Source organism: Stegostoma tigrinum, chromosome 27 (genome assembly GCF_030684315.1).
Source record: "Stegostoma tigrinum isolate sSteTig4 chromosome 27, sSteTig4.hap1, whole genome shotgun sequence".
NCBI classification, from domain to species: domain Eukaryota; kingdom Metazoa; phylum Chordata; class Chondrichthyes; order Orectolobiformes; family Stegostomatidae; genus Stegostoma; species Stegostoma tigrinum.
In genome coordinates, this window is record NC_081380.1 from 2,281,963 (window position 1) to 2,308,242 (window position 26,280).

The window sequence follows — 26,280 nt, forward strand, 5'->3', positions numbered from 1 at the left end:
TTTTTGGTTTGTAGTGCATTAACAGATGGTTCTAGATGCTAGAGAACAGACTGAGCTAGGAACAGCAAAAACTTAGTGCTGTCCACCAGCAGAGATGTAGCCAGGAATGAAGTTATTCATTTTGAACTGGGAAGGAGCATAGCTGAGCAATTAGCAAATTTTTGTGAGCAAACTGTGTAAGTATTATGTGTTATTTCTATGATTAAGTTAACTTTTAAGAATGAGGTGAGACAGAATTTCTAAATGCCAGAGACTTTTTTTGTTGCATTTGAAACAATTAGAAGTAGTAATGCAGAGGCAGCTCTGAAATCTAAATGGTTGACATTCTGAGATGTGATTGGTTGAAGCAATAGGTTAACAGAGCAGTTAACTTTGGGGTTTTTTTCCCTATTCTTTTTGTGGGATTAAGGCGTTGCTGGCCGGCCAGCATTTCTTGTCCATCCCTAGTTGCCCTTGAGATGGTGGTGGTGAGCTGCCGCCTTGAACCGCTGCATTACTCCTGCTGTGGGTTGACCCACAATGCTTTAAGGAGGGAATTCCAGGATTTTGACCCAGTGACAGTGAAGGAATGGCGATATATTTCCAAGTCAGGATGGTGTGTGACTTGGACAGGAACTCAGAGTTGGTGGTGTTCCCATATATCTGCTGTCCTTGCCCTTCTAGAAGGAAGTGGTCGTGGGTTTGGAAGGTGCTGTCTGAGGATCTTGGGCGAATTTTTGCAGTGCATCTTCTACATAGTACGCACTGCTGCTACTGACTGTGGGTGTTGGAGGGAATGAATGCTTATGGATGTAGTGCCAATCAAGCAGGCTGCTTTCCCCTGGATGGTGTCAAGCTTCTTGAGTGTTGTTGGAGCTGCACTCATCCAGGCAAGTGGGGAGTACTCTAACACACTCCTGACTTGTGCCTTGTAGATGGTGAACAGCCTTGCAGGAGTCAGGAGATGAGTTACTCGCTGCAGTATTCCTAGCCTCTGACCTGCTGTTGTAGTCACTGTGTTAATGTGGTGAGTTCAGTTGAGTTTCTGGTCAATGATAACCGACAGGATCCCCGTGGGGGATTCAGTGATGGTAACACCATTGAATGTCAAGGCGTGGTAGTTAGATTGTCTCTTATCGGTCATGGTCATAGCCTGGCATTTGTGTGGCGCAAATGTCATTTGCCACTTGTCAGCCCAACTAATCTGTCTGATTCGTTACTATTGCTTGCGGTGCTGGCCGCCTCAGTTGTGAATGTCATCTCCTGGAAATCAAGAAATTGTGCTTTCAGGAATAAAGACTTACATTAATGACCATTTGAAAGCGCTGGAACTTTTCAAGAATTCCCTTGTTATTCCCTTTCATGCCACTAATCAGACAAGCTCTCGCTTGTCTGATTAGTGGCATGAAAGGGAATAACAACACAACTTCCAACCCAGCATGTTATTTAAGAAAAGTAATCAGGTGAATGGCTGGAAGTTCTGAAAAGTCAAAAATTGATCTAGAGTTGTGTAACTGAGTGGTGCTTCACCAGTATTCCCTACTTGTTTAAATAAACAAAGTATTATTCTGATTGCAGCTGTGCATGAGGTTTTGCACCTGTTTGTGGTAATTACCTACTAAGGTGCATCAGTGCACAATTCAAATCCCTATGTATGCAGTCATTTTTTAAAAAAACCTGCAGTAAGCTATAAGTTGAACATCAAGATTGTTGATTGTTATTGTTTTGGGATACATATGAAACACTGCAGTATTTGCATAGTAAACAGGTCCACAGATGTTTGGGCACTTCGTGAATTAAAAATATTAGTGATGAAAATCGTACAATTACTAATTTCAAATAGGTTTTCAAGTCCTGGTTTGATCTGAAGCTGTATTTGTATGGTCAAAGCCGTAGAATTAGAAAAGCTTTAAGGTCTCCTGTATTCTGTGTGTCTTGTGTACCTAATGCTCCAATTACATTGCCTATCGCTGAAATTTGTAAAAATAAACAGAGTACTCTGGAAGAAGAGACTGTTGGATCTGCACTCCTTTGGAGACCGAGCATTTTCTTTTCATTGCCTCTCTACCTGACTTATTTTATAGGATGGGTTGTATTATGTGTGGAACTACTGTGTTCACTTCAGTGGCAACTAGTGTTCAAAGATAGTGTGGGCTGTGTAAGCCAGAAAATAATTTCACCAGCTGAGTATGTGCCCTCCTAAAGAGCTCTGGCCATGATTCCATCATGGTCTGGGTGAGTGACTTGTTCAGATGTGAATTGGAGAGAATTGCGAGAGGACTGCAGCCTTTATCACATTACAGAGGTGCTGATGGCTGAATGATATGTGGAATTATAATTTACAGTGAAGAATGAATTGAACATTGCTCCCATTACTTTGTGAAGGTGGAGAGCAGAATGAATATTATGAGTAGAACAACGGCACTAAATTAATAGGAAAACTTGTTAACTGTTAGAATAATTAAGTGTCCAAAATCTGCAAAACAGGGTTAGCGACATGAATAAATTGATTAAATGTTACCATAATATTGTTTTTGTTACTTTGAGTAACTTAAGTAATATTTTTTACCTGGGGATCTCATGCTCCCTTTGAATGCTGGAATTGAATTATCTTGTTTTGAAGTATTATGTTATTAACTATAGGTATAGTCTAGAGTCTGAATGCATGCAGACTACATTAGTCGCATTCTGTTAGTCCAACAAGAAAGAATCTTCTTCTCAACCTCCAAAGCATCTTTTCCTCCATTCAGATAACATTAAAACGTAGTGCAAAAGAAAAGAGAGAGAAAAAAATGCGAAGGAATGTGTTTGTGCGTAAGAGAGAACAGTGTCAGGGAGAGTCCTACTACAGCATGAAAACGGTACAGGTTACACTTAAACTGAACTTTCTGGATGTAAGTTTGCTCACTGAGCTAGAATGTTCGTTTTCAGATGTTTCGTCACCATTCTAGGTAACGTAATCAGTGAACCTCCGGTGAAGCGCTGATGTTATGTCCAGCTTTCTATTTATGGGTTTAGGTTTCCTTGGGTGGTTGATGTCATTTCCTGCGTTGGTGATGTCATTTCCTGTTCTTTTTCTCAGAGGATGGTAGATGGGCTCCAAATCAATGTGTTTGTTGATGGAGGTCCGGTTGGAATGCCATGCTTCTAGGAATTCTCGTGCGTGTCTCTGTTTAGCTTGTCCCAATCAAAGTGGTGTCCTTCCTCATCTGTATGTAAGGATACTAGTGATAGTGGGTCATGTCTTTTTGTGGCTAGTTGATGTTCATGTATCCTGGTGGCTAGCCTTCTGCCTGTTTGTCCAATGTAGTGTTTGTCACAGTTCTTGCAAGGTGTTTTGTAAATGATGTTCGTTTTGCTTGTTGTCTGTGTAGGGTCTTTTAAGTTCATTAGCTGCTGTTTTAGTGTGTTGGTAGATTTGTGGGCTACCATGATGCCAAGAGATCTAAGTAGTCTGGCAGTCATTTCCAAGATGTCTTTGATGTAGGGGAGAGTGGTTATGGTTTCTGGGCACGTTTTGTCTGTTTGTTTGGGTTTGTTACTGAGAACAACTAGAGAACCAAATCACAGCCTTATTCAAAAAACTTCAAAAATCTGGAGAATTAAACAAGAGAGACTTCCAAAAAATGAAACCAGATGGATCCAACACACCACACTTCTACGGATTACCCAAAATTCACAAACCAGGAGCCCCCCTCAGACCCATAGTCTCGCTACCTGGAACGCCAATGTACAGATTAGCGAAGGAACTACACCAAAGACTAAAACACCTGGTAGAAGACTCATGCCACTCCATTCACTCCACCCAAGAATTCCTGAATACCAAAGACGCCAAGATAGAAGAGGGTGAAATAATGGTCTCCTTTGACGTAACAGCCGTGTTCACATCCACCAACATCTACCTGGCCAAAGAAACATTGACTACACTATTAGAAGAACCAAAGACACATACAGCAGACACCACCAACCTCATCAGCAAGGACAACAACATCACGCTAGTGGACCTATGCCTTACCAATCACTTCACTTGCAATAACAAAACCTACAGACAAACCAACGGTACACCCATGGGATCTCCGATATCAGGGTTCTTAGCAGAGGTAGTAATGCAGAGACTTGAACAAACAGCTCTACCAATCATCCAACCCAAACTTTGGGTCCACTACGTGGATGACACCTTTGTCGTCACTGAACAAAACAAATTAGAGGAAACTTTCAAGACCATCAATAATACCCTTTACTGGCACAACATTCACAAAAGAGGAGGAAAACAACAACAAACTGCCATTCCTAGATGTCACAGTAGAGCGAACAGTCAATGGGGAACTTCAAACCAGCGTCTACAGGAAAACAACACATATGGACCAAATACTGAACTACAGGAGCAACCATCCCAACACCCACAAACGAAGCTGCGTTAGAACATTATTGCAACGAGCCACCACACACTGTAGCACAGAGGAACTACGAAGAGCAGAAGAAAATCACCTATACAGCATATTCAGAAAGAACGGGTACTCAATGAACACAGTCCGCCGATTTCTCAGCAATAAACCCAAACAAACAGACAAAATGTGCCCAGAAACCATAACCACTCTCCCCTACATCAAAGACATCTCGGAAATGACTGCCAGACTACTTAGATCTCTTGGCATCATGGTAGCCCACAAACCCACCAACACACTAAAACAGCAGCTAATGAACTTAAAAGACCCTACACAGACAACAAGCAAAACGAACATCATTTACAAAACACCTTGCAAGAACTGTAACAAACACTACATTGGACAAACAGGCAGAAGGCTAGCCACCAGGATACATGAACATCAACTAGCCACAAAACGACATGACCCACTATCACTAGTATCCTTACATACAGATGAGGAAGGACACCACTTTGATTGGGACAAGCTAAACAGAGACACGCACGAGAATTCCTAGAAGCATGGCATTCCAACCGGACCTCCATCAACAAACACATTGATTTGGAGCCCATCTACCATCCTCTGAGAAAAAGAACAGGAAATGACATCACCAATGCAGGAAATGACATCAACCACCCAAGGAAACCTAAACCCATAAATAGAAAGTGGGACATAACACCAGCACTTCACCGAAGGTTCACAGATGATGTTACCTAGAATGGTGACAAACCTTTCAGCTCAGTGAGCAAACTTACTTCCAGAACCTCAACCTGAGCTACAAATCTTCTCAAAACTCAAATTAAACAATTGATCAAGAAAGTTTCTAACTGAACTACTGCATGGAAGTTAGTACTTAGTCATGGCATTCCACTGTGTGGAAACACAGCCCTGTTGTTTAAGTTTATAATTTGAAAACAATTTAACATCATCTATCTGTTGATGAATTCAAAATCCATGGAAATACATTGTAAGTATGGACATAGAAATATCAATTGCGTATATTTTAAGCAAGCTGGTCAGATACTAATAACACCCTCCCACCAGTATTGTTGCGACCTAACTATAAATGCTGGAATATATTTCTGAATTTTGTTCCAAAAACTTTCTCCACTTGAATCCTGCTTCACCTGATAATTCAAACAAGTTCTTGATATCCTTTGTGCAAAGCAAACTGCATATTGCCTGTTTCCTAGTAAAATTCTAAACATAGCTGTCACTTCCTGTGGATATTGAATGTAATTTTTGTGCTCCAATACATAATAAAAAACCTGTTTGACAACATGCCACAAAGGCAGAGCCCCAATGTATATCTGCCAAATCCCAATTTGGCTGATGTATAAATAATCTACAAAATAATCTCAGCAGCCAATTTTTCACAAATGAATATTCTTGTGCAAAATTAACAGTTGAAACAATTATTTACAAAAATTACAAGTTATTTTTCACAATGACATTACAATCTTGTTTGCAATTTGATGTATTTTAATGCCTCCAATTAATATTTTAGAGGAAAGTTTAGCCAGGGCACAAACCTGATTATTTTCTATGATTTTGTTTCTCAGTCACGTCTTTCAATTTGTGTAAATGCAGTGCAGTGTTCCCAAATGCTTTAGCAGCATCTACATGATATGAAGACCTGTTTCCTCCACCTGTTTTTGACAAATGTTACTTCGTCTTTCAAATTAAACCTATAGAACAAATTTTTAAAACTTTGTGGAGAAATTATTGAAAATTTTATGAAATGGCTATATATGAATGAGGATAAAAAATGAGAAAAGAAACCTTAGACTGTGCTGATTAAACAGCTGTAATCAACAAGTTGGCATTCAAAAATTACCTAAATCCCAAGACAACTGGTGATGAGGAGACAACGGACTTGAAACTTTAACTCTGCTTCCTTTCTGCAGATGCTGCCTGACCTGCTGAGTTTTGTCAGCAATTTCAGTTTCTGTTTCAGATCTTCAGCATCCACAGTTCTTTGTTTTATCCCAAGTGAACTGGCTTCTCACCTTATTAGATTTTAAAATTCACTTAAATCATGAAAGCTAAGAAAAAGCTTAAAATAGCTTCAGTTTTATAGTATGTGAAGATAATTAGAATATGTGAACAGACTCGCCATCTCTAATGCTGCCATGCTTGGGACAGACCGGCTTTCCCCCCCACCTCCGGTGCGGCCATAACATCATAGAAGGAGGAGGCCATTTTGCCCTTCATGACCATGCACTTAAGCTCTTCCCAACCCCCTTGACCTTTTCTCCCAGCCCCGAGAGTACTTTCTGTTCGGGTGCTATCAGATTCCCTTTTGAAAGCCCTCCACCACAGTGCCAACTATTGAGGTTGGTTGGCTTGCGAAGCTGGTTTGTTGTTCCGCAGACGTTGCATTACCGTGCTGGGTAACATCATCAGTGCAGCCTCTGATGAAGTGTCGGTGTGTTTTCCCGGCTGGTTTTTAAACTCTGGAGTCCGTTGAGCTGGATTACCTCACTTCTGGTTTTTCTTCATGATGGAGTGTTTATAGGGTTGAATAAAAACCAGGCGGGAGAACGCACTGACACTTCATCGGAGGCTGCACTGATGATGTTACCCAGCATGATAATGAAACGCCTGCAGAACAACAAACCAGCTCGGCGAGCCCACCAACTTCAACGCCAACCAATCTCAACACTTACAACCCGAGCTACAGATCTACTCCAAAACTTTAGAGTCACAGGTAGTACAGTCCACATTTTTAACAGCTCACTGTATTTAAATTATTATTTTCATGTTGCTTTTGGTTCTTTTGCCAATCATCTTGAATTGTTGCTTTCTGACTCTGAACCCTCTTGTCAGTGGGAATGGTATCTTTCTCCCAGCCGTATGGATCCTTTCTGATTTTGAATACCTATATCAAAACTTCTTTCAAACTTCTCTGAAAAGAACAACTCCAACTTTTCATGTAACAGAAGTCCCTCACATTAACCAATTCTCATAACTTCTTTCTGCTCTATTCCAAAAATGTTCACGGCCTTTCTTAAAGTGTTCTGTCACTTTAGTATTAGCATAGATAAACGTAGAAAGTATCAGAGAAACCTGGCGAGTCTGCCAATATCTGTGGCAGAAGAAACAGTTAAGATGTCTCAGGTACTTCTTTCTAAAGAAGAGTCATATTGAATGTAAAATATTAACAAAAGCTGCCATATCTGCTGAGTTTCTCTAGCTTTTTACTGGTTTTGTTTCAGATCTAAACAGTGTAATGCTCAGCAGCATAGATAAATTAGGTCTGTTTCTGTACGGTAAGTTTTAAGTCTCCCACCCTCCTTTAGCTGTCATGTGCACACAGCCTGAAAGAAGACATTGAAAATCCTAAAACAAAATAAGCATTATAAATTGGCAAATGTCCACTTAGTCCAGTGATTCTGGATGGTGGCAGTGAGTGTATAATTGAAGAAAAAGTACGTTAATTCAGCTTTTCAAAGCATTTTGTACATAATTTGAATAATGTACTGGGCAAAAGTCAATTCTTAAATTTGCTTTAACAAGTTATTGACTATTATCCAGAAGCACGGAAAGATCGTTAATACAGTTTTATTTTGTTGTATTATAAGTACATTTATTTTGGCTAGAAATCTTTCTTTAGCCTTCACTTGCAATTTTTATGTCTTTAGGCAATATCACAACTCGGATTAGAACCCCTGAGACTGGCTCTGATGAAGCCATTAAATCCATTCTAGAACAGGCAAAGAGAGAGCTACAGGTGCAAAAAACTGGTGAGTACAGTGAAATCATGGACATATTGAGTCAGACCTGGTGTACCTGCATTGTCTCCTTCAATACTGGGGGCTGAGCTACCTGAGTTGAAACTAAGAAGTTTCTGTTCACAACCAAAGCAGGATGTGTAATGTGAACAAACTTGCAAATTGTGACGTAAATTAATAAACCTCAATGTGTCAGTCTCTCATATAATACAAACCTATAACTTTACTGACGGTTTTGAACCTTCAAAAGAAAATGTTTGTTTTGGAAAATTGTTAACAACTGAGAAAAATTGTGTCCTTTTACTATTATAATTTGGAAGTTAATCATTTCATTTACAGAATTATTTTCTAGTATATATTGTGTTTCAAATATGAAAGTCTGAATGCTAGTGTAGGTTTATGTTTCATAAGAAACTGGCATTTATGTTTGTATGCAGCATTACATTCTGAAATGCTGAAGCTAAGTGTGTACTCTCCCAGTTAGGAATTACTGAGCTAGTAATGAAAATAGTTAGATTGTCCTCAATCTAAGGTAAAATTTTCATAGAATTGTAGAATGTTTGCAGCACAAACAAGAATGTTTGGCTCTTCATTTCTATACCAGTTATCTATAACAGTAACTCTGTTACTCTTACCCCCTTCCCTTTGCCTGAGGCCCTCCACATCTTTGCTCCTCGGGTCCTTATCCAATTCCCTTTTGAAAGGCATGATGAAATCTGCCTTTGTCACACCTGCCAACTGAACATTCCAGATTTTAATCACTTGCTGTGAAAATGTCATTTCCTAAGATCACCATTGGGCTTTTTGCACTTTAAATCTGTGCCCTCTAGCTCTTGATCCTACTGCCAGTGAGACCAGCTCCTCACTATCAACTCTGTCTAGACTTCTCATGATTTAGAACAGCACTATCAAACCTATCCCCAACCTTCTCTTCCACAAGGTTAATTAAATCAGGTTCACTAATCTATGCAGGTAACTGAAGTTCCTCATCCTTGGAACCATTATTCTAACTCTTTTCTACAAGTTCTGAAAATCCTTTGAATACTTCCTAGACTATGGCACTTAGAATTAGACAAAAAGTTGAAACTGACTCGGTATTTTTTAAAAGTTATTCTATACCTTTTCCATAAGCCCACCACTTTGTTTGACTTAGAATAAAAATTGAAAGTGGTGGAGGAAGTCAGCTTCTGTGCAGAGGAGGTCTGGGTTAACATCTCAAGTCCAATGTGACTTTTCTTTGAAACCCACATACATTGTTAATCACTTTCTTAATCTGTACTGGTACTACATTCAACTATGTATGCATATATATCCCCTGTTGTTTCTACAGCAGCTTTTTAATTGCATCCTTATTCTAAATGGCCTCTCTTCATTTTTCCTACAAAAATGCGATCGCTTCATATTTGTTTGCATTAATTTCATCTTCCACATGTCTGCCCATTTTCCAGGTATTGAAGTGTCATTTTGTATTTCTTTTCCCTGGCAGGTTTTCTATATTGATATAATTTCTTGTATGATCTATAAGGTTGTAGACAATTGCCGCAATTTCAAAACAGATTCCTAATAAAACTGCCACTGTTAAAAGAAGGTTTTTATTACCTTCTATTTTGTATGTTACAGTTGATTCAACTCAACCACCCTGTACATCAAGCAGTGGTGGTTCAGATGAAGCAATTTGGTCAATATTGGAACAGGCCCGGCGAGAGATGGAAGCTCAGAAGGCAGGCCTTGAGCCGACACCAAAGCCAACACCAGTTCCTCAAGCTGACGTGGCCCTCCATTCATCCAAAACAGCATCATCTTCCTCTTCATCATTCTCTTCCTCACTGATAGCCATGAAAAAGCCTTTCATGGTGGATTCCAGCAACAACACAACACAAACATCTCATGGATTTAAAAAAGAAGAGTTGCATGACTCATGCTCCACAGAGCACCATGGGATAGCAGACACACCCCATAATATGCTCAAACAAGTTAAAAATGAGCTGGGACGAAGCAGTGTATGGAGGGACCAGTGGTGGAACACAGTCTGCCCTGACAGAAGAAACTCCACCTTTTCAGAAGATGGAAGAACAGAGGAAGCTTGTAGTGGGAGAGAAAGGATTAGTAATACAAACAGACTGGAGCGAAGTGCTTTGCAAGGATCTGCAGCCTCTGACCACTGGAAAGACTGGCAAAATGCAGAGTCACCTTATTCTCAAGCATCTGATTTAGGCACAGTGGCCGCGAGTAGCAGTGTGACTCCACAAAGCAGTCCCTTGCCTTCTTCACCTCTTGTTCCTGTCTCAAAACCACACAAGCCCTCTGTCCCACCATTAACACCAGAACAGTATGAGATCTACATGTACCAGGAAGTGGACACAGCTGAATTGACACGACAGGTGAAGGAAAAGTTGGCCAAGAATGGGATCTGCCAGAGGATCTTTGGAGAAAAGGTAAACAATTTCTAAAATCATTTTTTTAATTAGTTTTTTTCCAACAATTTTATTAAAATTTAACATGCATTGTTAAGATTAAAGTCTCCGTCCAGCGTTTATAACTTGAATTCAGTAAAAGTCAGGAAGAAAACAGTTTTACACCACAAACATTGAGTCAAACATTTTGACTTGTGTTCCACAAATTCTGGCCTACTGTGCAGCCCCTATTTCTTTTGTCGATGACTATTAGTAGCAATGCTTACTGCTTTTTAGACTCTAAGCTTCAAACTTCATTCACGTACCTCTTTAATTCTTTGTTTATTTTTCGTCCTCAAAGATGCACTAACCTAAATTTTTGGCCAAGACCACTTGTCCTCATATTTCCTGCATAATACAATCAATTTAAAACATCATATTGCACTCCTATGAAATACCTTGAGTGTTTTGCTACAGTTTGTGTTGGCTGTGGCTCAGTCATAGCTTTTTCAGCTGAGTTACAAAGTTCTGGAGTCAAGTCTTATTTTTGGGCTTGAGACCAAAATCAAGGCAGACAGCAACATAGTACTGAAGGAGGGTCAAGTATGCTGTCGAAAGGGAGTTCTTTCCATTCAAATGTTAAACCATAATTTCATCTCTCCACATATCCCATGCCACTGTTTTCAGGGAGACCAGTGCCCAGACCAATATTTATCTTTCAGCCAATGTCACATTTATTTGTGGAATCTTACTGTACAAAAAGGTAAAATTGCCATAGTCCTAACAGACCATACAGCTGCTGCCCCATTAGTGAGTGAGAAACCTTAGGCAAGGAAAGAGGTTGAGAAGACTGGACTTTCTTAGTAATCTCAGCTGGTGCAGAATTTGAACCCACAGTGTTGACATCACTCTGCATTGCGAACCAAACGTCTACATAACTGTGCAAACCGACCCATGGGATCTTACTGAGTGCAAATTAGTTGCCATGTTCCTCACATTACAGCTGTGACTACATTTCAAAAAGTACGACATTGGCTGTAAAGGACTTTGGGATATCCCGTGATTGTGCGAAATGCTACATAAATACCAGCCTTTTTTCATGAAAATGTACTGTGTAAACACATTATTATTGTTGTATTGGACCGTGTTTTCAAAAAAAAATGTTTTGGATATTATGACTTAATGGCTGTTTAAGAGTAACATTATTCCCATGTTAATCAGCATTGCTGAAATCTTTTTTTTCTGATGTGTTCCAAGGATTTTAACCCAGCCCTGTTCCTGATTGTACACATCTACAGTATCTGCTTGCGTAGGTCTATGTGTATGTGCTGTACACAACCCTATGTAGTTGTGATACAAAACTTTCATTCAGTTATTAATCAATTGCTAACCTTATTCTAACACTAATCTCAGGATAGTTTACAAAGAAAAATGCTATTAACAGTTTAGTTAGAGTATCCAATATGTTTGTTAATATGCTGTATCATTATATTGTTCTTCAGTTGGTATATCTGCAGGCTGAACTTCACTTCAGAATATTTACTGTAATGCCCAGAAATTCCAATGTGAGAACCACAAATGGAGCACTGTTTGGGACTGATAGTCTTGTGTTATTGCAATAGAAGTTTACATACACGTACGTTCCTTAACAACATCAAAGTTAAGACAGAAAATTCTTTCTTTTGGAGTTACACAAATCTCCAGTTAGCCAAATTGCTGGCATTAATTATTTTGCCATTAAAATGCAGGAACCATATTATAGACCTAAATTAATTTAAATGTATTCATACATTGCCTTCTCAAAATAGTCTGACTGGCTAATATCTGCAGGTTAACTGGAGAATGGACCATCAACAGATTTAATATCTATGTCTAGAAATAAGATGCACTCAGCGTGACAAGTGGGAAATTTTGATATGTTTCATTACTGACCATCAGCTAAATGGTGTACCAAGTTCAGCAGATTCAAAGCTCTGATTGAGTTTGTTTTTTATATGACCACATGAGAGTGGAACTGTGAAAAACAATCTTTCATGTTCCCACATCAGAAGGTGTGGTTTCCATTATACAATGGTTCTGGCTTTTCAAACAATGTCATAGCACCAGTGTGATAACATTTAGAAGGGAACTATTTATCATTCTAATTGTCATCACTCAGGTGTTGCGTCTGACTACACAACCAATCAGCTCCGCACCGACCACATCAAATGACCACAGTGGAGCATGCTGCACTGGAGCAACACCGGTAAGTCCCTGATTAATTCTTAAGAAAGTCCATCATCTTGTTGCAAGAAATATTGCAGGCCAGAACCATTGTATAAACATTATAAAAAAAATATTAAAACATTATAATGGTGAAATCAAACCTAGTTAACACATTCTTATCAGTTTTGCTTCGTGAGGCCATTGTCTGCCATACGTAACACCAAGTACAGCAGGAAATGCAGAGGTTAGATAAACTTCAGGCAGTTAGCAGTCTGGGATCTACAGACTTTTGAACTTAACTAATTGAGCTGTTGTTTTGCATTTCGTTGAGTTAGTTGATATTATTTGACATTGTTAGAGTGTTGTATAGTAAAATTTATTTTCTACCATAAAAATGACAGAACTAGAGCATTTTATTTTGTTATGTGACTGAAATACTAAGAAAGGAAGGAGGAAAATGAGCTTTAGAAGCCAAAGAAGAAATAAATGCAAAGGCAGAAAAGCAATTGAAATCCGAGAAAACAAAAAAACTGTACGAAAAATGGAGTAGGAAATAAATAACACTGGTGGTCCAAATTACTGCCAGAAAATTGATGCTTTTCTTATAGCTGCCTGCATCGGTGACTTTGAAATCTGGATCAGTAACCTTTCAACATAACTTGTGATCCTTGAAATGGCTTTCAACACATGGATGCATTTTGCATGTTTATAAATATGAAGCCTTGTAACATACATTTTCTGTTACCAAAACCAAAAGAAATTAGGAGAAAACAATTACTCACAAAAGTCTTTGTTTTTCTTTGCCATGCCCTGATCTTTTTCTTAGGTTTTGGGTCTGTCACAAGGGAGTGTTAGTGACATGCTGTCTAGGCCCAAGCCTTGGAGTAAATTGACTCAGAAAGGCCGAGAACCCTTTATTCGTATGCAACTGTGGCTGAATGGTGAGCTGGGGCAAAGCGTTCTTCCATCCCAGGTCCAGCAATCAGGACAAGGTAGGTCAGAGAGACCATATGTATGCGCAGTCATAAAACAGTCTTAACCAGTTTCTACAGTTATGTCAATAGAATTATTGACCACTATCTTGGTGACTGTTTACAAGGCCATGGCAACAGGGTAATTTGATTTCCTATCTTTGAGTGAAAAAGCTATTATTTATAATGCACTGGGTCTATTTTCATGTTTTCTTCCCATAACATTTCATTTTTGACTTTACTGATCAGGTTGTGACACTTTGTCAATTTAACATTGATTGCTATGAGTGACAAAGTATTCTAATTATTTTTGCATTCTGCCTTCTAATCAGAAGAGTGCATACTTGACAAATAAATATCCTTACAAGCAAATGTGAGGTGGTGCATTTCAACAGGAAGAATAAGAAGGCAACTTAGCCTTCGGGAAATACGAGTCTAAATAGAGGAGAGGTGTGGAGGGATCCACAGGCACCTCTGCACCAATCACTATGTAAATCTGCAAGCTAAAAAGGCTGAAAAGAAAGTGAACAAACCATTCATTTTCATCTCCAGAGAGAGAGAATTGCAAAACAGGTAGTTGTATTAAAGTTTGATTTGAACTACACTTGGAGTCATAAAAAGCATACAACCCATTTAGACCAGGCTGGCTGTCTGGAGAGCTAACCAGTCAGATTGCTCCTCTCCTCACTTCCTGATTAGCCAAACACTTGTCACTTATTTCCTTCATGTGTCCATCTAATTTCCTTTTGAAATTATTTGATTGTATCAATTTCCACCATTCATGACCAGACAGTTCCAGGATATTGCAGCTGGCTACTTTAACATGTTCTTTCTCACCTGCCCACGCACCTCTTGTCCAAAACTTTAAATCTCTGTCCCCTTGCACTTTACTGAATAGGAGTACATTTTCTGTTCTGAGGAAGGGTCACCAGACCAGAAACGTTAACTCTTCACAGATGCTGCTTGACCTGCTGAGCTTTTTCAGCAATGTATGCTTTTGTTTCTGATTTACAGCATCTACAGTTCTTTTGTTTTTTACCTTTTAAATAATATTCTGATGTTCTGTTTTAGCCACCAACCTGGTCGACTTCATAATGATCCTACTTGCACTGTGTCTGTCATTATTTGACCTCTCACTCAACTTGTCTAAGTCGTTCTGAAGCCACTTTACATCTTCCTTGTCGCTTCCACTTACCTTTTTGTTGTTAGCAAACTTGTAAATGTGACATTCGATTTTCTCATCCGGTTAATTAACATATGTTGAGAATAGCAATAACCTAAGTATTGATCCCTACAATACACCACTTGACTGATTGAGTCCATGCCACTATTCTATGTAATTTGATTTTGCAATAACTTATCAAAAGCTTTCTGAAAATCCAAATACATCAATTCCACCAATTCTGTTTCTTCTGTTTGCCATTAACATCCACGAAATCTCCAGTAAGTTCCTTTTCTCATGCCTCATTTGTTACATTCCAGTGTAAGTGCAATCCAGTCTATTGCAATCTTGTCACAGCAGTTCACTCCAGGAAGACAACGGAATAGTTAAGAGGCATTCTCAACATATTGGACTTAGCAGCAATCTTGGAACCCATTGAAACAGAGTGAGAGCAAGATATTCTCAACCCTGAGGGACTGTGTAAAAAGAGTGTATTGTGAAAAGGATATGAAGACAGTGGAGAAGGTGTAAAAATTGATAGATTGATATTGAATTGAATGGGTAGATCAGTCAGGAAACATTGATTCTCTGGATAGGACATGGCTGAAGTCTGACTGTAGAGGTCTACATCTAGAGAAAAAGTTTCCACTTGATACATTGACACTAAGTTTGAGACTATTTTTTCAAGGTCTCTGCCATTTCCCTAGGCTGTAGCTTTGAATTCACCTCTTTTTGTGGTATCTCTTCTATTAGCTATCATGTTGTCTCAGAATCTATTTTTTTTATAATAAGCCTTTGTGTGGCTAGGTATCATATTTTGTTTGTAAACTTTCCCTGAAGTGCTTTTGAATGTTTAATTAATTTAAGGTGCAATCTAAAATTCAAGTTATTGTTGTGGTGATCAAAACTAGTGGATATAAATACAACATAGTTGCAAGAAAATTTCAGGGAATTTAAAAGAAATGTCTTCATTGAGAGTGATGAAAATATATTATTTGCAAGGAGTTGTTGAAGCAAATAGTATAGCTGCATTGAGGAGAAGCTCAAAAGTATACGAGGAAGAAGGAAAAAGATGATCTGTTACAGTGAGATGATGTTGGGTGGGAGGAAGATTGTGGGGAACATAAAAACTGGCATGGATTGGTTAGCCCAAACAGGCCTCCTTTGTTTTGAAAATTTTCAAATATTTTAAAATCTCATGCGTCTGATATTTATCTTGTTATCTTGGTCCTTGTGTGCCACTGATTAGAAATAATTCTGTTTACCTTAACTTTAATCAGTTGAATCCCTATAATCTTCCCATCAATCTTAACGGTTGTAGAGAGTCCAACTCTTGTTACTGTTGTCATTTTTCAGAATTCAGATCCTTCTGATAAATTGCAAATTGTACAGACAAATTATGCATCACCCATAGTGAGCAGCCCAAAGCTTGTTCCAGTCAACACACCAAGGACTACAATCTCTTCTGAGAAATGTTTTTTGACATTTGACCTAAGAAATCGTATAAACATTACTTTTGTTATTTCTTTATAACATCAAAATCTTCACAACTATGGAGGCTATGTTCTCCTGGTTGCTAAGCTTCTCCACTGATAGCAAACTTCGTAGAGATGAAAAGTTTGATCTTTAATTTATATTAAACCAGCTGGCTACAGCTAGAGTAGGTGGTTGGAATCACTGAAGACTCAAAGAGGTAGTATTTAGCCTCCGAGGGACCTTAGTTAGGCTTTAGTTGCGTACTGACAAAGACAGTTTAGCTGCAACTCATTTTTTGGGACAGGCGTGCAAGAAATCGTTCGTGATGTGAGCTAAGGCAAACCTGATGTTGCACTTTGGCTTTTACTTTTGAGGTAAACTTTGAGTTAGCTGAAGAATCTAATCAATGAAGTGAAATTACCAATCAATAACTGCATTGGCAGCAGCAGTCATCCTAAGCAGCGAAGAGTGGGGCAGGACCCTGAGGGAAAAAGAACGGTAATACTTGGAATACTGATTGTATTGGAGCCTCATTTTTAAGTATACAAGCCAAGTCAGGCCACTCTCACATTTTATTGCATTTTACTTCTTGTAGCATTTGGGTATTAAAAGAAACTGGGAGCAGCACCATTGAGGTGGGAATGGAATGCAGTGATCAGCAGCTGAGTTCTGGTAATATGAGTTCAAAAGAAGCACTACAACTCCTGTCAGTGCTATTGTTGAGTTACCCTGTTGCTTACAAATTGCAGCAGACTGCACATACAGTGATAATAGGAACTGCAGATGCTGGAGAATCTGAGATAACATGGTGTAGAGCTGGATGAACACAGCAGGCCGGTCTAGGCCCAAAACGTCAGCTTTCCTGCTCCTATGATGCTGCTTGGCCTGCTGTGTTCATCCAGCTCTACACCCTGTCATTTTGTTAGACTGCACATAGATCTGACTTTCCAAATGCTGCCATACTTTGTGATATCCCTAGTCATGAAGTGGGAGCCTCAAGCTGCTGCAAGGTTCCTAATTTGCATGTGTTACAAAGCCTATTTCAGGCATTTGCACAGGTGCTAATTTCTTTGGCCAAGATCTGCAGGTCAGTATGATGTCTCATTATAGAAAAGTTGTGAAATCATGAGAAGAGTGAAGTGTGCATTCACAAAGCTGTTACCAGGGTTAAGATGTTACAATGAAGAAGATAGACTTGATTAATTACGGCAGTAAACAAAATATAACTTTAAAGCTGGAAAAAGAAACGTTGAAACAGGCCAAAAATGCTTAAATAGGATCTGTGGGAAAATTAAAGTGGCTAACCTTTCACTATGTAACCTTTCTGTCATTCTGATATCATTTTAAGTTTATAATGCCCTAAGCCGATTACTGTTTTCACAGATACTGAACGACCTGATCAGCACTGTCAGCATTCTCATTTGTCCTGAAAGTTAGGATTTTTGTCACTGGAACTGAGAAGGTTAAGACATGTTCCAAGAGAAGGTCTTTTAAGATTCTGTTTTTCTAAGTCACTGTCGGTCACAGGACATAAGTCAACCTGGCATAGAAAGTGACCTAATATTTTCAGCACCTAAGTGCATGTTTCAGCATGTAATCTGTACTTAAATCAACCCTCCCTAAACCTCTTCCTTTGCAAAATGTTTCCTCTGGTTACCTGGATTTTACCCATTCTGAAAACTAGTTTTTTTTAGAAAATACTGAAATGCATTGTAACTGTATGAATTCAGTCATACCCTGAAGAAATATCACTAAACTTCATAATTTCATAAACAATGAATTGCAGAAACCATGTTGAGAATTTAGAATCATAGAATCCCAGCAGTGTGAAAAAAGGCCGTTTGGCTCATTGAGTCTGCACCAACCTGCCAAAGGGCATCCCACCCACACCCAGCACCCCACCCTTTTGTCATAAACCCACATTTACCATGGCTAATACACGTAGCCTGTACATCCCTTGACAATGTGTGGCAATTTAGCATGGCCAATCCACCTAATCAGCTTTGGACTGTGGAAAGAAACTGCAACATCCATTGGAAACCCACGCAGACACAGGAAGAATGTTCAAACTCCACAAAGACAGTCACCCAAAGGTTGGAATCAAACCTGGCTCCTTGGCACCGTGAGACAACAGTGCTAACTGCTGAGCCACTGTGCTGCCCAGTTTATAAAATTTATAATAAGATAAATTTTTGTTAATAGCTAGGATGAAAAATATTTCTTACAGTATTACTGTGAACTCTGTAATTATCCAGCAGTCATAGTTCAGTGTGTGTACAAATCAACATGTTGGCTGTGAGATTCCTGTAACTGCAGTAATTTTTCAATGATCAATGTATTCAAGAGGCATCTAGATACAGCACTTCAGACAAATGGGATCAAAGGTTATGGGGAAAAAAAAGCAGGATTAGGCTATTCAGTTGGACGATCAGCCATGATCATGAAGAATGATGGAACAGGCTTGGAGGGCCAAATGGCCTCCTCCGGTTCCTATCTTCTATGTTTTTATGATGTTGGTATTCACTGAAACACAAATTAGGGACCCTGGAGTGGACTGTGCATGCATCTCAAAGCTGGAAGTAGTTGGATTTCAGTATACATCTAAAAAGCATCACTGAGTTGTAACAATAAGTCATTAGCTTTTGTATTAATGATCAAGCATAATTTTGATTGATTTGAAAGCAGAAACATGAGTTTTCATGGAGTTACATGTGTCAATTAGTATAAAACAGAATAACAGTCCCTAATCTGTTGTTGATTATAAGAAACAAGGAGGAAAAGGGCAAAATATTTTCAATAGACTTGAAAATATGTTTGGTGCACCCTCAGTTCCTTTCCAGGGTACAGTTAGACAGGCAGAAAGTGATTTATTTTATTTTCTTTTGGTATAAATACATCTTGCAAGGCACCAGAACAAACTCATTTTTATCAAGTAAAATACAAAAATATTCCTTCTCTCCAAAAGGAGCAGAGTATAGCTTTGCCATCTTGCTGCATAAAAGGTGGATCGTCCCTCAGTACCTTCCAATGGAGACAAGTCTGTTAGTATTTGTATTGCTGATTGCAGCTTGACTTGAGACAGGTTATACCTGGGTATAAGATAATCCTTATTTCTGGAAGGATTTGTGAAGCTTGAAAGATGGACTTATACAGCACAACCAATGGTAAATACCGCACTTACCTTCAAGTTGTTAGTGAGATGGTAACAAAACGGCATAAATTACACAATCTTGCAACAAGAGAAGTTAAAAATTGATAGTTTGCAAAAGAAGTACTTAGAATGTAGTGAACCAATGTTCTCCGTCACGACCGTTATTGTAGTAACGTACGTAAGTACTTCTGAAGGTAGTGAAAGAGTTGTTTGATTTAAAAGAAAGATTGTTAGAAATTATGATTGCAAGTCAGAGAACTGTATTAAGCTAGGAAGCTAGGAATGGTGCAGCACTGGTCTATTTTGAACTGTGGAATTTTGCTTCTGTGCTATAAATGGCTTTGGTGCTTTAATGTTGCAGCTTTATAGAACCTTAGTTAGGCTGCATTTGGACTGTTGTGTTCAGTTCTGGTTGCCACACTACCAAAGGATATGGTGGCTTTGGAAAGGGTACGGGAAAGATTTACGGGATGTTGCCTGGTATGATGGGCTTTAGCTATGAGGAAAGTTGGAGAAACTTGGGTTGTACTCACTGGAACTATGGAGGTTGAGGGGCAACCTGATAGAGGTCTATTATGAACGGCACGGGCATATTGGCCAGTCGGAAGCTTTTTCCCACAGTGGAAGAGTCAATTACCAGGGACCATTGGTGCGAGTGGCAAGGTTTAGAGGTGATGTATGAGGCAAGTTTTTTGCACAGAGGGTGCTGGATGCCTGGAACTCACTGTTGGGGAAGGCAGTGGAAGCAGATACTACAGTGACTTTTAAAGGGTGTCTTGACAAATACATGACTAGGATGGAAATAGAGGGGTACAGACCCAGGAAGGGTAGGGGGTTTTAGTTGTGATGGGCAACATGTCAGTGTTGGCTTGGAGGGCTGAAGGTCCTGTTCATGTGCTGTAGTTTTCTTTGTTTTTTGTTCTTTGTTCTGAGTTATGGAGTGGGGGTAGGAATTCTCAACAAAGCAATAGGTACTAAATCTTTATGCAGTTAAGAGGGTGCTGAAATACCACTGCATCCTATATAACTATCTCAAGGGACTAAGTTGAGTCAAACCTCGAACATTTGTTCTGAGTTAGGTGTTACGTAAACTTGGTCCCCTGACAATGCTGGTAAATGGCAGCTAGGAAGAAGAGTTGGGATGTGTGCTGCCCCTCCGTTCATTATTTCCTTGTTTAATGCACTTGTTGTATACAGTGAGCATTGCAGCGGCATTTTCTGATTGAATCAGCTCGTTCTTTAAATACTGTCAAGATCACTGTATAGTGAATAGTTTTTCTGTTGGAAAGATCTGAGATTGTACAAGCCGACATATAATCAATGAGGAGGTTGGAGGTTGTACTCAATCATGATGAACTGTATAGTTTGAAGTCTTTAAAACATTGAGGCTAGCATGATTTTGACTGTTTAAGATAGTTTGTCTTTGATAGTGGTGGATAACATTTCCGCCAAAGCAGTAAGGGGTTGAGGAACATAATACTCATAACAAAACTGATTCTCAAAAGGGAATTACCCTTCACAGATTACAAATTGTCTAAATCTCCACCAGTTGCATCCTTACATAAATTATAGTTCCTTATTACTCCACTGTTCAACTGACCTTCATTGAGTCTGTATCACTAGCAATTTCATAATTTTTGTTTTCATCTACACATGACTTCCTCACCTCAGCACTGCAGATCCCTACAACGTGAGTCTGCCATTACATTTCTCTTCACACCCTTCATTTTTCCAATTATACTCCCATTTGTGCTTCATTTGCTGTCTTTTGTATGAAATGTTGTCATCTGCCTGCTCAGATGGATATAAAAGAATTCCCTTTTTGAGTCTGTATTTTCAAATGAATCTATATTGTATTACATGTTGCATTTTTGTTCTGAGGAATCTTGCTTATGGACATTTTCATACCCTTTTCAAAAAACAATTGTTTTGCAAAACAGAGTCCATCTCCACTCTCCTGGAAAGCTCCTGAAACTTTAACAGCATGTGCTGAAATTATACTGCACGCTGCATCTTTATGTTAAAGCAGTTTAATGCTTTAATAAATTTAGCAATCCTCAAACAGAACATAGAACAGGAACTGATTTGCATTCCTTATCTTTGTTCTTAGAATATTTCAACAGTGGAAGATTAATTATTTCTCCATCACTCCTCCTCCAACTTAACAACTTGAATTTTGTTTAATAGGAAGTTTTTCTTTGCTCTGTTGGGTATTCAGGATTGATGTTGTGCTTGGTCTATCCCAGTGTTGCACCATAGCTAGCAGCACCAAGTGTGCAAGAGTGCTTGCAGTCCTTTTCCCTCCAGTTTATTTCTCTTTCTAGTGGGGAAATGCTAGAAACCTACCTGCTACTTTACCCTCTGTGCTCTCTGTAACCTGACTACTGTTTTGAGAAAGAACATCTAAATGATTCCCATTTTTAATGAAACAGGGTACCCTCCCACAAGGTTGGTGAGTTCCCTTAGATAGTGAAATGACAAGATTTACCACACAAATGCATAGATTTAACTATTTTGAATAATATATTCCAAAGTAATTCCAATTTAATTTTTATGGTTAACTGGAATAGGCAGGATATGAAATGAGATGTGGTTTAAACTGGACTCAAAATACAACTTAAAATGCAGATTCATCACATTTAGGACCTTCGTATAACATCTGCATTAGTAATTACATTTCTAACATTTCTTCCAATATACTTACTGTTGAAGAAGGTTTGAAAGAAATGTTTAATTTGTAATAAGAATAAAACCATGACGGTGAAAAAGGCTATTGATATCTAACACAATAGGAAGAAGTTATTTCTTAGTCGCTAAGATTCAACCGTGCGGTAAGGTATCTATGTTATTTAGGCTGTTCAGTAAACTAGATCCTGACCTGGTGAACTCAATTTTAAGATGCAGCTGCAGTGACCCACAGGGAGCCTGAATTTTATGTTTGTTTAGTTTGTCCCATGATATCATTCGTCATTCCTCTATGCACTAGCACTGTATTGCCTGGTAATGGGAATACCCAGAGGAACTGTATAAAGCATTAACACAGCAGAAAGTGCCTAATTAGAATTGGCATTGTTAAAGGCATTGGTATTACTCTGAATAATTTGTCTTGCTTTAGGGATTCATAAAACTTAATCCCTTTTTAATAAAAGTATAAGAAGCTCGTTTTTTTTGCTCTTTCATATCAGAAAGACAAAATTAATCTATAGTTTCTCTTCAGGGTAAGTTAATATGAGAGAAAAGCCCTTCAAAAAGCACTACACTGTCAGTATGTAAATGTAAAACACATGAAGGTAATTAAAAAAATTCGCCTTAAAACAGTTGCATTTATATTAATAGTGTCTGAAGAAGGTAATGGAACATACAATACTATGCACTGTCAAGTTAAAGATTTAACATAAAGAATTCATCACATCAATGACCATCAAAAGCAAATTCTTTTCCACTCGAACATTTTAAAAACTTATCACAATAAAGCAATAAGGTTGATGGAGACAAGTTACATATTTATATAAAAAACACAGAAAGCTAAATATTTGTTTTCTTTGGTCATGATTCAGTGAGGCATTTATGGCCATGTCATTCTCTCCTTTTCTCTCTCCCTGCCCCCACCGCCACCACCAAAGCAACCATTTTAGCAACCGTTTTGAACTCCCTTGGTATCACGTAATATTTCCCAGTTGTGAGAACGGGCGCCTGCTAGAATAACCCATCTGCTGACCACAAGTGCGTCTCCCTATTTGAAAGATCCTCCAAATTCTCCTCTCATTCCACTCCCTGTTTTCATGGATTTGAAGACTTTCCTCCATTCCTGTAACGTGCTAAAGTCAAAAACTCCAATTGTGGAGCACTATTAAAGTGCACTCATGTTCTAGAATCCTTTGGCTTCAACATTACAATATGTTTGGCTACTTCAACGAGTGTTGTTCTTTTTACTTCAAGACTGCAAATTGGTACACAGTGATACCGGTAGAATTTGAAATTATGCAAGTACAACATTTTCCACTGTTAAATAATTGATGACTATTTTCTCATATTACTATTATCGTGTTCCAGTTTTGCTGTTCAAAATGGTACCAACATTTATTTCATTCATGGTAGCCCTGTTAATTGTATCTTTACTGTATAGTTTTTTTTAATTCTGCTATGCAGTTGCTAGCTTGCTGTAAAGGTCACCGCTCTGTTTTCTTTTGTAACTCATCTTTTTTGCGTGCTTGAATGAAGAATTTAGACTTACACTGTGATGCCTGGAGGTGGGTGAGTTTGAGGACTCCCCAGGCGCAAAGAAAGATGTTGTAATCAATTACCACATCATAACACTGATGCATGATAATTACTGAATGTTCCTCCAGAGATAGCACAGCATTTGGCTGGCATGCAGTCTTTTATGGTCGAATGCCTGATTAATATGCAAATAATCGTCCGATTGCATGATGAATGCAGTAAAAGAGTGTACTGATAATGTGATCAGCGAAGCGAAGAGATGATAAATTGCTTTTACTCGCTGCTGTTTTTGGTCTGCATAAAGTATCTTCATTTTATAAATGTTTGATCAAAATTAACTACAGGAGTGTTTTATAATGACCTATGAGGACAACATTGCCCAGAATTTTATGTAAATTATACGTGTTCAGAAATGTAATGTGCCCATAATAGACTTAAGAAGGCGTCTAGTATTGTGCTTACTCCAGACAGGTTGCCTAATGATTTTTTAAATCCATTGTGCCCAGCATGTTCCCTACAATTTTATGGCCTACTTCCCTCTCTTGAAGGCAATAACTCCCTTACTGTGATATCATTCCATTGATGCCAGATGCTCGACAGTATCTTTCCTGACTGCCTTATCATTCTTGTGTGAATCTCAGCAGGTGTTGACAGGAGAGGACATTAAAGCCAGAACCTGATCTGTTCATATACATGCATTCTGGAAGAGGTTCCTGTATCTAACATTGGACTCAGTCCTGACCAATCGTTCCTCTTTAATGCAGAGCCATTGCTACTGATGTGTAGCTTTTTTTTTGTTTAACTATTGTTGTGATAGAGTTCAGCAAACTCCACCTTTTAAACCAAAAGCAAATGCTACATTTGATAATAAAGTGTGAAGCTGGATGAACACAGCAGGCCAAGCAGCATTTCAGGAGCACAAAAGCTGACATTTCGGGCCTAGACCCTTCATCAGAGAGGGGGATGGGGTGAGGGTTCTGGAATAAATAGGGAGCGAGGGGGAGGCGGACTGAAGATGGAGAGAAAAGAAGATAGGTGGAGAGGAGAGTATAGGTGGGGAGGTGGGGAGGGGATAGGTCAGTCCAGGGAAGACGGACAGGTCAAGGAGGTGGGATGAGGTTAGTAGGTAGGAGATGGAGGTGCGGCTTGTGGTGGGAGGAAGGGATGGGTGAGAGGAAGAACATGTGAGGGAGGCAGAGACAGGCTGGACTGGTTTTGGGATGCAGTGGGTGGAGGGGAAGAGCTGGGCTGGTTGCACCACACAACCAGCCCAGCTCTTCCCCTCCACCCACTGCATCCCAAAACCAGTCCAGCCTGTCTCTGCCTCCCTCACGTGTTCTTCCTCTCACCCATCCCTTCCTCCCACCACAAGCCGCACCTCCATCTCCTACCTACTAACCTCATCCCACCTCCTTGACCTGTCCGTCTTCCATGGACTGACCTATCCCCTCCCCACTTCCCCACCTATACTCTCCTGTCCACCTATCTTCTTTTCTCTCCATCTTCGGTCCGCCTCCCCCACTCTCCCTATTTATTCCAGAACCCTCACCCCATCCCCCTCTCTGATGAAGGGTCTAGGCCCGAAACGTCAGCTTTTGTGCTCCTGAAATGCTGCTTGGCCTGCTGTGTTCATCCAGCTTCACACTTTATTATTTTGGATTCTCCAGCATCGGCAGTTCCCATTATCTCTGCTCCATTTGATTTTTTTTTCAGGTTGCACTGCACTGATTTAGTTTGATGCCAAAGATTATGAATTTTATTATTGCTGAAAACAGACAAGTTGTTGAAGCTTATCGTTTCATCAGGACAATTCACAAAGTAATACCTGATGAAAGGAAAAACAGCATTTAGGGGGAAGTGCTTATTGATTGGCAAGTAGACTGTGATTAGTAGAGGCGTTGAGAATGAGTTGATTGACAATCAAATGCCAAAACTTTAGACCAGGCAGGATAACAGTAACAGGATGCTGTAGTCAAGCCGAAAGGACATTTTGCCTAGCTCACAAATGAGGCGTATGGTATTTGAATTTTACTGCTAGTGTGATGCTAAATATGTAGACCATACGTCCCAAAGACTGATGGTTAACACCAAACAGCATATCCCTTAAGCTGTTCGCAAGCAGCAAGTTACTGACTACACCCACCCAGCCCATGCTTGCAAAATTCACAGTGTCCAAAATTCGATGTGATTCTTCAATTGGACATTTGCTGAGTAAGTCTGAGTGTAAAGAACTAAGCAAATAACCAAGTTAGAATTGTTATTTGGGCTTGCATGTCCTGGAAGCTACGAGTATCGACACTCTGTTTAATGCATATAGAAAGAACATGTACATGCTCTGTGCCTGTTTTAAGTCAGCAAAATAGGTGACAGTGAATTTCTGGTTCATTTCTCAGGTGAAGTTTAAAATTTAAGTAATGTTTGGAATGTAGTTGTCCGTCATGTTACTGCTGCCTTGATATTTCTTGTGAATTGTGTTGATGGTTGCAGGGTGAAAATATTCAGCAACATTTGTCTTTCTTCAGCGATTCTTAACTTCTGCATTACCAAAAGTCAATTATGAATTT

The 26,280-nt window shown here is 39.2% G+C and overlaps 1 protein-coding gene across 7 annotated transcripts in view; it reads left to right on the forward strand.

Annotated features, from left to right (window-relative positions):
* Nucleotides 1–26,280, forward strand: part of LOC125464755 (protein CASP-like) — a 534,922-nt gene that overhangs the window by 411,317 nt on the left and 97,325 nt on the right. For 4 of the 7 annotated variants that reach the window (XM_048557531.2, XM_048557534.2, XM_048557532.2 and 1 more), the window contains 4 exons: nucleotides 8,048–8,149; nucleotides 9,758–10,572; nucleotides 12,689–12,775; nucleotides 13,562–13,727. The exons of 1 other annotated variant lie outside the window; for it this stretch is intronic. In XM_048557531.2, the coding sequence (XP_048413488.1) occupies nucleotides 8,048–8,149; nucleotides 9,758–10,572; nucleotides 12,689–12,775; nucleotides 13,562–13,727 (1,170 nt within the window). The remainder of the gene's footprint in view (nucleotides 1–8,047; nucleotides 8,150–9,757; nucleotides 10,573–12,688; nucleotides 12,776–13,561; nucleotides 13,728–26,280) is intronic. 2 more of the 7 variants (XM_048557533.2, XM_048557536.2) reach the window with 1 other exon arrangement.